We start from the raw sequence: 13,419 nt of genomic DNA, 5'->3' as shown, positions 1-13,419 counted from the left end.
TTTATTCATCTTTTCTGCTGCTTCATACTACTTAATGATCAGGTGAAATTTTAAAACTGTTGTACATTTTTGCAGAGGTGGCTTTCCTTAAAGTTTCTAGAATGATTTATTTATTGTTATTATGTTATTATTGTTACTGTAGGATAGTAAAAAAAAAAGTGGAATTTCCTTTTTTTTTTTCTTTTCTTCCTAGCTTGGCCCCTTGTTTTGTTTATGGCTGTAAGCTTCAGTATCACTCTTAACGTTGGTAGCTGCAGTGCTACCAACTGCACTTCACCTCCTCTCCCCACTGCTCCAGCTGCCTCCAGTGAACGTGGGGGACCATTAACTCTCTTGGGGTCTCTTAGGGTCAATGTTGTTCAAAACTAAGGGAAGTGCCTAGAGAAGGTGACGTAGGATTGCTCTTAAGAATGGGATGTGAGATTAGTAGGACAATTTGAAGGATCAAACACCTTGTGGTGGAGCTGAGCAGAGTCTTTAGATTAAGAACAACAGAATCCATAAGGTCCTTGGAGATTTTGAAGCTGCGAGATATGGGTTGACTTGATGATAAAGTATGTTGGTATCATTGATAGATGTGAAGATTCTCCCCCCGTGCCCCCATCGCACTCCCATTGACTTTGATGTCTTCGTTGTCACCTGCTTTAGAAGGGCTCTTTCTGGTGTTAGGGGAAGATGTCAGGGAGTCGCAGAGCTTTCCATTCCCAGTATCAGCCCTGGAATAGCTGGTCAACACTGGTCAGTGTGTGTACTGGTCACATAATCTTTTCAAGACCAGAAGTCTTCTTTTATGTCAATGAGCAGAGGTGTCGAAGTCCAAGAGGCCCAAGCTGTCGGTATGCAGCAGAAGGGGAAGAACGGGAGAGGTGCTCACAGGAACAGGAGCCTGGTGAGGTGGCTTTATCTGGAGGACCTCATTCTTGTGGCTTTCAATGGTGAACCACTAAGTGCTATAAAAAGAGCTGAATCATTTTTGTGGCTTGGGTTATCACCTCCCTTTAAAACTTAATTCAAGACTAAAGAGAGGGAATTAAGCTAGGTAGACCTCCCTCACTTCTCTGACCTCTGATGGTATCAGGGATAAATATTGCCACCCTCCATTTGCGATCTGGAGGTAAGGTGTGAAGCTGGGTGATTGCTGGGCAGGATGAGACCTGGTTTGTTGCCTACTCAGGTGATAGAGATATCATTCATGGTTGTCTCCAAGTGCAAGCTCAGGGTCACTACTGACCTAGCAGCATTGTTACCCCTGAGCTGAATTGCAGGCAGTGACTGGGTTGAACCTTTGGCTGAAGGAGACTGCTTCATAGTTTCAGACTTTCTGAAGCACTTTTCTTTGCCAAGCAGTGAAAGTCCTATTGCTTATCCATTATTTGCTGATAGGCTGATTTCATCCAAGCTGAGTCTGCTGTTCTCCCAGGCTATGAAGGGTGGTAGAGATGTGTCAGTCATGGTACTGATCCCTTGGGTCCTTCTTGTTTAGACCAGGAGTTACATGATACTGGTGAATTAGACACACCTGTGTGTTGTCATCTTTGGACTGCAAAGTTGGGGCAAAATGGAAGAGGGTGTTGGGTGTGTCTGTCCAGCTAACCACTGTGCAGGGTTTCCCTTGGCTCCTGTTACTGCTTTCTTGCCTGAAAATTGATTTTACCTTCAGGTAGAGACTGGAGTTTCTGGCTGGCTTCAGGGCAAGGCACTAGATTTGGTGTGAGGAAATCAGTGACAGCTTTCTTTGAACATCCATACAGAATACTGTCCATGGCATTGCGTTGGGTTGGTTTCTCACCAGAAAGCAGGAGCTGGCTGGGTGTGAGCACATCTTGGCTGGGAACTCTGGGTTGCCCAAGCCTTTTTCCGCAGACACATTGGGGAGCTTGAAGAGTCCAGGCGAGCTGCTGAGGCAGAATTAACTTCTCTGGGAAGTATTCCCAAATGTTTTGGGAGAAGTACAATGCTGGGTTTTGGCCATGCTTGACATCTGATGCAGCCTACATGCTCATAGGATTGAAAAAGCAGAGTGCTCGCTACCTGCATTAGGTGAGGTCTGGATAGTTGTAATAAAAGTTGTCTTGGCCAGTAATAAGCTTAGAGGTTATACTTACTAGCTGGCTGGTAATCACACACGCACACAAATCCTTTTGAGAGGGGAAAACATGAGGCTTTTTACATGGTGGGTTTTTTTTTTTTTTTTAAATATTACTTTACAGAGCACTTTGACATAGACTTTCCTAAGCTAAAATACGCCAAATACAGCTGAACCAAGTAGGTTCATGGGTAATTTTAATTAAGAAAAAGAAAAAAACAAGTTCAGTGCTCGATAAAACACTGTCACTTCCATCTTTCGAAATACAGTGCTGCTCAGTCTTTAGTCCCCAACCCCCCTGTTTGTCTTTATACCAGGTTATAAAGAAAAGCAAGTTCATATCTGGTTATAAAAGCCAGGCACAAGTGTGAGATCTTTATTGGATCACCCTTCTGAGAGAGAAATTCCCCATACAAAACACAGAGGAAATCACTGCCCCAGTGGCATGATGCATGATGCCTTCCACTCTTACATTTCAGACCATGGAGCTACCTTAATAAAGTATCATTTTTAGCTCCCAGCTTTGACCATGTTTACACCAGGAGGGGGAAGAAAAATTATAAAATACTGTGTTTCAATAGCAGTGAGCACTTGAGTGCAAAATGCATTTACAGTGTAACAACGGAAGCTTTTGTGATAAATTAAGTCACTCAAGTTGTTACTGATCTGGCACTGCAAAATCATACTCCTCTGAGAGTAGAGCACTACAGTTTAATAGCTCTGCCAAAAGCTATTCAAAATAAAAAAAGATGACCAATTTTGAGCTTCGAAAGAGCTCAGCTTGATAGAAATACTATATTTTAAAAAGTGAAGACTTCAAAATAGCAACAAATGAATGCCAGAACTTGTAGCTTGTGTTGTAGTCAGTTGTATTCCCCAAATGATCATAACCATAAATAACAGCTATTTAAAATCAACCAAAACCAACAGGATCTGTAACCAGCAGGGCACAGAGGGTTGATGTGGTTAAGGTCACAAACTGCTGTAACTGAATTTGCCCTTGACTTTTGCAATGCTGGCAGCGATTTCTCTGTGCTGAACTCCATGCGAGCTCAGATACAGCCTGCTTCCGTCCTGATGGCTGTGCCAAAAGGAGTTTAGTTGTTGTAGCTCTTTCCTTGGGATGTTGTTAGCTGGTACATAGTAGTGAAACTCAACGGGCCAGTTTTGGGGGTGGCCGTCAGTCCTGAGTCGAAGCTGCAGCTCTTTACCCAGTGTGCTCTTGCTGGTTCTGCAGAACTGTGTCACAGTACCCCAGAATTGCATCTGCCCTCTCTTCGTACGTCAGTGACTCGCTGGCAGCCCTCAGTGAATAAATTTCTTTGCAGCTATGGCTGCTTGCCTTGAGAGTGGCTTCCCATGAAAACACTGTCCTGTAGCCAGCATAGCTCTAAATTTGTATTTTGGAGAGGTTTCATTGCTGATGTGAATTGCTTCCTCTTTAACGCTGCTCAGGAAAGATGTATTCTCACTCGTTTGGGTCATATGAGTTATGTCTTCTCAAGCAGCCGTTTGTAATTACTAAATCTGTGTGTCAGCCAAAATAAACTTACTCCTTTTCATCTGATAATGAAAATACTGTAACCTTTATCCCCTGCCTTGAATAGAAAATTAGTGACCGCTCAAAGCTAATGGAGGGGTGTAGGGCATGAAATCCCTTTTAGTGTCTTCAACACTAAATCTGCACAGGCTTTTGTGTTCTAATCCTTACATTTTCTGTAATCACCTTCATTGGGTAATGGTGGTTGAGTTACTCTTGTGTTTCTGACCTGAAAAGCGTGGGAATATTTGTAAAGTAATTCAGTATTCTCAGGTGTAAGCTGATACTGTCACGAGTTTCAAAAGCAGTGAGAACAGTTGGTAGTTTATTTTATTTTATTGACATTTGCATTGAGTTGACCTCCTTGGTTTTTTTCCTCTTTTTTTTTCTCTTCTAGGTCTATAATTAGCAGAAGATTTTTCTGTATAGTTGGCACACTATACCTGTACCGGTGTATTACAATGTATGTGACTACACTCCCAGTACCTGGCATGCATTTCAAGTGTTCTCCAAAGGTAAACTTCTTCTGACTGCCTTTCCATACTTGAATCTGTATGTTTTCCCCTTGTCCTGCTGTTATGAGTAATGCTTTCTCAGTAATTGTTACTAACTTGAAAATATCAGTTTGTCATGATGGCTATGTCCTTCTGCAGCTCATCAGCTTCCCTCTTGGTGAAGGTGTTGATGGTTGCTTTGGGGCGGTGCAGTTCCCACCCTTTTCAAAGTGCTAATTGACATGATTTCTGTAGCATTTTCAACTAATTTGCAAGATCAGCATTTTTCTGTCTCCACTGAAACAGTCAAAGGTGTGCAACCTGTGGAGGTGCCATGTGTGACTCATTTATTTCTAAACACTTCAGTGCGTCAAATCCAAGTAGGATTTCTATTTGAAAATGTCCCAAAGTGACTTTTCTAAGGCTGGTGAAACCCTGTCTCCTTTGTCACTTGTCCCTGCATATATTTTTGCAATTGTATTAGCACAAGGATTTGCCACCTCCTCCCCAGTCTAGCACTGACTCCTGTGTCTTGTGCCAGGGAATAAAATGGGTTTGTGAAAGCTGTGGCTGAAACCAGCCTACTGAGACAGAGTCGCTTAGGCAAGACCCATGTAGTCAGCCTTGAAGGGTAATTCAGGGTGGAGATGGGACAGGGATGGTGGTGTTGCGTCCGTCTCATGCCACGCAAGCATCTGGGTAAGCGTGGTCCTTTCTGCAACGTGTTGGTTGTGGCAGGGAAATGCCACAGTCAAATACATGCTGGACAGGTAGAGATCAAGGTACATGTATTAGACACAAATGCTCTTTCTTCATAGTGGTTCATCCTCTCCTGGAGTTGTTTGTGCTATAGCTTGATTTAAGCAGGAGAACAAAGGGAAAAAAAGTAGTTTCTGTGAAATATCCACTGCATGCGCAGTTCAGCAGCTTTGTGTGCACAGCCATAAGACGATGGGTAGTAAAATACCTGATTTACACATAGTAAAATCCTGATTCAACTCAGTTACATGTGCTGTTGTTGTTTTGGTGAGGATTGCTGGTATGAGCAAACAAAGCCGAAACGCTTCAGTCCCTTGGGGAAATAAATCAAGGAATGCACTACAGCAGTTGTTTGACGAGGCAAAGCGTTTGCCAAGCCACGTGTGGTCTTTTGTAAAGAGAAGCCAAGTGGGAGAAGAGTCAACATTGTATTTGATCAGTGAGCCATTATGAAATTAAAAAAGAAAGAACACAGGTATTTATAGGCTGAAGTGAGTAAATCTGCCATTTTTGGAAATTTACAGTGTTGGCAAGTCATTCTCATTACTCAAGGAAAGACAAGCCTATGTTGTGCTCTTCTGTTGCCCCGATAAGACAGGATTAGCTGGGCTTTCTTGAAAGCTATAAATATACTGGTGGGAAAAGAATAACCTCTCAACACCGTATTGAGTTATATATGATTGTGAAGAGTGGGCTTTGGGGAGCATTTTCATGTCTTGTAAGGAACTGTTAGTGGGAAATGTTTAGTTGCTGCAAAGACCCTGTTTAAATCTGTCAGAAATCAATAATTTCCACTTCTTAAAGCAAGACTGAGCTTTAAAATAGAAGTAAAACATGCCTATAACGGCCAGACAGGGGGAACTGTGTTTCCTTCTGACACTTAAATGGTTACCAGGGATTTTAAAACTTCATAAAATGGGGTAAAGGATGGAGCATGTGTGTAGTCACATGAATTGATCCATTAGTCCTGCTTCTTTGAACTCAGATGGTTCCTGTTTCCCATTGGGTCCTGGAGGTGCTCAATATGTCCTGGTTGTGCTTGTCCCACAGCATACATTTTCTCTGTGGATTAACATTTGGGCTTGTTTTAGAGCTGGGAGCAGCAAAAGCAAAGTCTTGGGACAGTGCCAGCTGCCTTTGGTCACCTGGGAGGAGGGAGAGGGGTGTCCTCACCAAAAGGACTTGGTTTACTTCGATTTGGCTTTCCTAAGGCAAATTTGAAGTTTTTTCAGAAATGTCCTCTGAGCTAGCATCATGGGTTGAAGGTGGGCCCAAGCAAATCCATCAGGTGTGGAGTAACATCCCCATTGCTCACGTGGATTCCGTGAGTTAAAGCCAGCGCAGAAGTTTGGCACCGTGCTCTGTCAAGCACCGTATATGTTTCCTTTGAAATGTGAAGTGGAAGGAAATGATTTTGAAGGCTTTCCAAGGTGGGACGGTGGGATGCCTTAGAGTTTGGAGTAAGAGACTGTTCTGTGCGTTGAATCTGGGTTTCAGCAGCTGGACGTACAGCTGGGGCAGTTCATCCTGGTTTCTGTTGGATTAGCATCTGTAGGGCCTGCGCTGTTATGAACAAGACGAATTCAATTAAGCTTGATTTTAGAGCGCATTGCCTCTTGAACAGAAGGAAAAACAGATGTTTACAGAACATGACAAAATTCTATGTATAGCTGGAAATATTTTTTGATTCCTTTTTGTTGGTGAAGGTGGATTTTTTGAGATCGTTTACAGAAGTCGTAGGCCTTCCAAGAGTCATTATTCTGAACTTCACTGTAAACATGTGAGGTTCACATATATATGTATATACACACACACCCCCCCCTGAAGAATATGATGAATAAAGAGACCTGAACCCATTAGCTCTGCTTGAAGATTCCCACTAAAAATAATTTTCTTGCACAGCCATAAACATTAGCCAATGAGACCTGGGAGAAAGATTATGCCTTTATATGCTAGCAGCAATAAGTACTTATAAATAACATAGAAAACAATTTTTGCTGACCTACCTGGATTACCATAAGTGTAGCACTCTGAGTGTAGCCACTGACAGGAGTTTTAACAACTTTGGGGCCAATTTTTTGCTTTGGTGTTACACTGAAAAGGTGCCATGTTTTTCACTACAGCTGGAAGTGACCTGGTGTAAAGGGGTTTTACACATGTATATACACACACACAAATACACGTGTAAATAAAACTGCCTTTTTTCTGTGCCTTATCAATCTTTGTGTGGGAGCTGCATGAGGACATTGACATGATCAGTGTGATCTAACAAGTGAACCTTTATTTCCGTGTTTCCAGTGCAATTTATAACCCTCGACCACACCCAATAAATACTGATTGGCTTCATCGCAAATAACAGCCCATAGTCCGACCCGATTGGCCCCATTGCGAGTCATGTTCAAGTCACGTTCACAAATGTTCACACCCATCTTCTTCAAGAAATTAAAACCGCGTCATTAATGGCGGCTGTCTCTTCTCCTGCACCTGTAAGATGTTCATGCCCCCTGCACCAGAAGTTGTTTATGCTTTCAGCAGTTCCGGTACGTCCCAGCTCGGATTCTCTGGAAAGGCTGGATTGTTTTCACATTGTCCCTTATTTCATAAATGTCCTCCTACAACTGTGAGCATAGGAAAAAGGAGTAGTCCTTTGAGATACTGTATTTATAAGGAAATTGTAGTAATTTCCTTGATTCTTCATACATTGAATACTTCAATTAAAATAATATTTCAAACAACTGGATGGAGGTGCATACAGCCTGTGCTCACGTGAACACTAGCTATAACAGATGCAAAGCATCAATGAAAAAATAAACTCATGTCTCATTTCCACTCTTTTTCTCTCTAGAAATGTGCTGCTAGCTTTTGGAAAAGTCTGTGGATTTACTGATTGATCTTGTGTATCTACTGATTGATCTTGTGTATCAAAGCACAAAGAGAGAATAACTGAAAGGCAAAGTTGCTGGCTAACACCATCACGTTAAACTCTGAAAGGTTAGCGCTGATATTTTACTGTGCTGTTGTGTTTTACTCTTCCACCAGCTTTTTGGAGACTGGGAATCTCATCTGCGAAGGATAATGAAATTGATTGCTGGTGGAGGATTGTCCATCACAGGATCCCACAACATGTGCGGCGACTATCTGTACAGCGGTCACACCGTCATATTAACTCTTACATACTTATTTATCAAAGAGTGTAAGTTTATTATGGTTCATGTGGAATTTCCTGCTATGTAATTCCTTGCTAATTGAAGAGTTAGTGTTGTGCTGATTGGCAAATACAATTAAAGTAAAAATACATGCTTTTTCAATTAAATAAAAGGAATAGAGCTTCAAAGACATTGGGCTTCCTCAAAAAGAAAACTTTGTAGACAAAATAGAACACTTTATCATGTAGATGTCTAAATTAAGCATTTTATTTGCAAAAAAAAATTTAGACTATAATTGAAACCTTCATTTCACTCTGCCTGATGAATGGCATTTCAGTTGTGTGTCTCTTAGCCTAGAGAGGAATGCCATGCTAAACGCAAGGTTGCTCATTTTGCAAGAACCAGGCCTCAATGTATGCATTTGTCTTTTATGAAAGGCAGGAGGAATGGGTCGCCATCTATGTAGAATCAATATTGAAATACAACTCAGTTAATTTTACTGGCGAGGGTGGTTTGTATCATCATGTATTGGGTCTCTTTCTCAAAGACTTCATAACCTTTCTGTCTTCCAAGGGTCTGATTACCCCTGAGTACAATTTTAAGTTACACCTTAAGAGAATGATACTTATTTTGCGATCTCAGCATTCTTGCTCTTAACCTTAATGCAGGCACTGCACTAGACACCCAGGATTGCAGTCCACGTCCTCTGCTAAGTACAGCAATAGTTTTGTGTGCTGATAACATTACGCTTTGAAATAATCACTGCTTGTGCTTCTTTCCAGATTCCCCACGGCGACTCTGGTGGTATCACTGGCTTTGCTGGGCACTCAGCATGGTTGGGATGTTCTGCATCCTCCTTGCTCATGACCACTACACTGTGGACGTGGTGGTGGCTTACTACATCACTACAAGACTTTTCTGGTGGTATCACACAATGGCCAACCAGCAAGTGAGTTTTTCCCAGTCTTTGGATCTATGTGGCTCCGCTTGCCGTAGCTTGGTGCTGGGCGAATATCCACACTTGGCCTTGAGCCTTTTTGCAGGAGTAGGAGTGGACTCACCCACGTCTTGTGGAGCATTCCTCTCTTTGCATTGGGTTTGCAGGAAAGAAAGAGGCATCATCGATTGGATTCATCTTGTGTCTTGACTGCAAAAATATTTGAAGGTCTACCCACAGGCAGGCCAGCCTCTCTGCTTCTGCTGTGTAACCTCAATTTTTGAAGTCCTGAATTTGGGGCAGTTAGCCAGTTTTGTGATAGCAGAGCAAACCATTTAGATGTGGTGGGCTTTTTTTGCCTTGGTTTTTTTTTTTTGTTTTTTTTTTTTTTTGTGGGTTTGGTTTTGGTTTGGGTTGGGTTGGGTTTTTGTTTTGTTGGGTTTTTTTTTGTTGAAGCCAGTTGGCTTTTCCTGATATTCTGTGACTTGTGCTCTTTAGTTAGATGACAGGTCTCTTGAAGAGTATTATGAGGCCTCACTAAAAGTGAACCTGTTTGTCAAAGTGTTTCCAAGTGGTGGCAAGTTCCCCTGATGGAGGGAAATGTCATCCTTTTGGAAGATAGTGCAGCAGAGGATAGGCCGCTCCTGTCCTAAGGCCCGTGTCTGGGAAGGCATGAAAAATAGGGCGAGGAGGGAAATGCTGAGAACGAGGAGCTGCTTAGGAGGAGACACAGCATTTAATGGGAGAGAGCAAAGCATGATCTGTAATACTCAACCAGAGGGCAGCAGTGAATGATTCAGAGGTCGAATGGAGAAGTCTAAATGAGGTCTCATGTCATTCCTGTTGTTCTTACTTTCCTTCCAGTGAATTAGATTAAGAAGAGATGAGCTTACAATGCTGAGGAATGTGAGAGAAAATGCACAAATCTGTTATCCAGGGGAAGGATCTAGCGAGTTAAGAGAAACTTACTTTTAGATCTGTAACAGCAAATTGGTGTCCAGATATTTTCTGTGCAATGTGGAGAAAGATATTTTGCTTATCTGCTGCATATGACTCCGGTTAATTACGTTTAAGAAAGACTTGTTATGATGATATGAAATTGGTTAATATTGTCGTGGTACAGTTTTTTACATCATATTAAGGTCTTACAGCTACCATGTCATGTTATTCCAGTGGTTTTGATGCTACTTGAAGCAATACACCAGAGTCAAGCCCTGTGGTATGTTTTTACCACCGAATGCTTAATTGCAAAGAATGCACTTTAGTGTTCGGTCCGCCTGGGAACCACTGTGTTAAGACAGCAATCTGTGCCCAGACTTCATAACTCTTGTCATACAGCACCAAGCTGACTTCTACACTTTGAATTTGCTCCTGGGCTCTGTCAAAACAACGATATTGAGTGGCCGTGCTTCCAAGCTGGAAGCCACTGAAGTCAGGATTGCCTTGAGTGCTGATGAGGACTTGCTCCAGAAAAGCCCTTTGCCTTACTGTGTGGAATTGTACCTGTTTTGCTGCATGATGTGACTCAGAAGATGGCTCAACATTGCTTTCCAAAGCTCCTGAGATGCTGGGAAATGCTGAACCCTGGATCCTTACCTGAGCATGCGTTTGTGTGCTCATCTCTTCTTCCTCGTGCTGAGCTGCTCCATGTGCAGAGGGCTGTGGCTTGTGTCTGACTTTGAGATTGAAAGCAAAAGCCCACTAGGGCTAAAGTGGATTTATTTTATGAGTTTATGATGTGGAAAGAAAGCTTTGTGTACAAGCCCTGTGCTTGCACTTTCTAGTGGGCTGATACGATACTTCCCTGCTCTGGCATTGAAAACATGCAGCAGGGTGGTTGGAGAATTCCCTCAGTGCCTGCCCACTCCTTGTGTCTCAGCTGTGGCTTGCTCATGACTAGGAGAAGACAAAGGGTGGGTGGGGACAGTTTGAGAGCATGTGGAGGGCAGGGCAGGGTTCATTACCTCCTCCGCATGGGTTGAGGCAGGCTTTGCTCATTGCTCTGTAGGCACACAGCTGGCTGCTGAAATGATGCTTGAGCAAGGTGTCATTTCAGAGGTACTTATGGAAACAGCTGTGCTTTGGGTTGGTTTTTTCATTCCCAAAGGAGAGGAGACTGATCTTTTGGGCCATTCATTCTTTTCCTGTAGGACCACTGGGCAGCTGAGGTCTTGGAAATGAGGGTGAGCCTCACTTGGGAGCAACATTTGGTGTGCCCAGGGAGGCCATGGAAAAGTAGCTTGGCTCCTCTTGATCTTTCACCTGCACATCTGTTTGGGAGGCATTTCTAGGTATTGAGAGTTTTTTTGGAAGCAGCTGTAAGCAAGACACTACTGATGAACAATAGCAGGTGGCGTGCAATGAGTTTGTGTGAGTAAATGATGGGCTCTTTTGTAATTCTCTTTTTTTCTGATTATCTTTGGGCAGGTGCTAAAAGAAGCTTCCCAAACTAACCTCCTTGCAAGGGTCTGGTGGTACAAGCCCTTCCAGTACTTTGAAAAGAATGTCCAAGGAATTGTACCTCGCTCCTACCACTGGCCCTTTCCCTGGCCGGTGCTGCACCGGGGCAGGCAGGTGAAATACAGCCGCCTGGTGAATGACACATAACAGCATGTCGACGGACAAAATGGGGGGAAAGGACCTGTCCCAAGTGCTAAGAACTCCGTACGAGAAGATGCCATAAAAAAAAAAATCAACCATTCCCTAACCCTTTCTTTTAACAGTTCCCTTGACTTAACCTATTCAGTTACCTGGTAAGCACTGTGATCTTTTTTTCTCTCCAAAGGATCTGCGTTGGACAACAATAAAGAAAATTTAACTTATCATGCACTGTTATACATTTCTTGTTAATAGATTTGGGATTTACATTTACCTGTCACCATGTTCCTTTGTATATGATGCGACAGCATAAATGAAAGCTTTTATATCATAAGTTCTGGTCTTTCCAGTCACGTCTGGGAATAAAGCATATTATTTTCTTGGGAAAACATACTTTTCATATCTCTTGCCCCAAAGATTGGGCTGTAAGCCATTTTCTAGCAAATGATTATATGAAGGTTTCTAAATATACCTGCCTTGGGTAAAATTGAGAAATCTTTCTACCTGTTGCACCGCGCTACGAATAAGACACAGAAAGGTTTGGTAATCTTGGTATTGTAGAATCTGCAGTGACTGTGTCCAAAAGTGCAAGAAAAGGAAAAAAAAAAAAAAAAGAAAGAAAAAAAAAAGTTGTAAAGTGATTTTCTAAGTATTTCCTAACTTTATTTTTCAAAATGTGTATGAAAATTAAATTTAAAAAGATTTTTACATGTCAGAGAATAGGGAGTTAAAATTTAAAGAAAATGCTTCTTGAGAGAGAGAGATTTGTCTATGTTTCTAGTGCCTTTCTTGTCTTGATTGTATGGTCAGTAGGCAGTCTTAAATGTTTTTATTTAAAATAAAGTATTCCATGAAAGCAGAATTATATATACTGTATAATTACTAATTTTTGCATTTATAGCTAAATTAAATGGGAAATTTGCTTATAATGTTGAAATTGCTGTGTGTAGGGTTAAAAAAAACCCCACAAACCACAAATAAAAGGGTCCGATCTTGCTCACACATTGTGGGCAGGTCAAACTAAAAAGTATCACTTTATTGTCTACTTGGTAGCTGTGTTTTACAAAAGAAAAAACAGCCATGAATTCCTGTTTTTTAAGAATTTTACAAATGATCACTGAGTGAACTATGAACGTTTTCTCCATCCCGTATTGAAATGTTGTTGCAAAACAACAAAGATAATCTATTTCTTTAAAATATTTGTGCAGAAACTGCATGTAATGAGTTTCACTCCTACCATACATACTGTATGTTTGGGGAAGTATTCTATCCTAAACTTGCCAATGTGCAGAACAAAGTAGTTTTTTTAAAGAATGAAGAGGAGAAAAAATATATATAAATATATATATCCATTCTGTATTTTATGTGAAGCAGAGTTATCTTCTGTAGGGTTTTTGTGTATTCACAAGGTGATATTTGTATTGTAAAACAACAATGGCGAAGGAAAATAAAAAGGCTTTTGAAAAATGTAGTTTCTTTTATCTTTTTAATATTAAGTTTAAATTTAAAGCTAGGTTTGCTCTTCCAAACCTTGCCTTTAATTTGATGTGTTACTGCACTGTAGGCCATCAAATTTGGACTGTATGGAAACTGCATTGATTTTGAATTGCTGTTCGTGTTGGGCAAAACAGTGCCTTATCTGAAATAAATGCTATGCAATAGATTCTGATCATGTGGGAGCTGGGAGTGGATGGGAGAAGCCTTCCTGCGAACCATCACCAGGGCTTGAAAAATCTACCCCAAAACTGCTGGGATGGAGTGCGTTGCAGGGTAAACATCCACGACCCCAGGATCTATCGGGCCTGTCACTTAAACGACAAAAAAAAAAAAAAAAAAAAGACATTTCTGTGAGTACGTGG

The 13,419-nt window shown here is 41.6% G+C and overlaps 1 protein-coding gene across 3 annotated transcripts in view; it reads left to right on the top strand.

Moving 5' to 3' along the window:
* Positions 1-13,050, top strand: part of SGMS1 (sphingomyelin synthase 1) — a 36,871-nt gene extending 23,821 nt beyond the window's left edge. For all 3 annotated transcript variants that reach the window (XM_086466899.1, XM_086466900.1, XM_009954937.2), the window contains 4 exons: positions 4,024-4,141; positions 7,919-8,072; positions 8,808-8,974; positions 11,390-13,050. In XM_086466899.1, the coding sequence (XP_086323025.1) occupies positions 4,024-4,141; positions 7,919-8,072; positions 8,808-8,974; positions 11,390-11,569 (619 nt within the window). In that variant the 3' untranslated portion in view covers positions 11,570-13,050. The remainder of the gene's footprint in view (positions 1-4,023; positions 4,142-7,918; positions 8,073-8,807; positions 8,975-11,389) is intronic.
* The last annotated feature ends 369 nt before the right edge of the window (positions 13,051-13,419 follow it).

The sequence above is a fragment of the Leptosomus discolor genome, chromosome 6 (assembly GCF_034619465.1).
Source record: "Leptosomus discolor isolate bLepDis1 chromosome 6, bLepDis1.hap2, whole genome shotgun sequence".
Classification (NCBI taxonomy): Eukaryota; Metazoa; Chordata; class Aves; order Leptosomiformes; family Leptosomidae; genus Leptosomus; species Leptosomus discolor.
The sequence above is the reverse complement of the archived record's forward strand: the minus strand, read 5'-3'. Positions and strand labels throughout refer to the sequence as shown.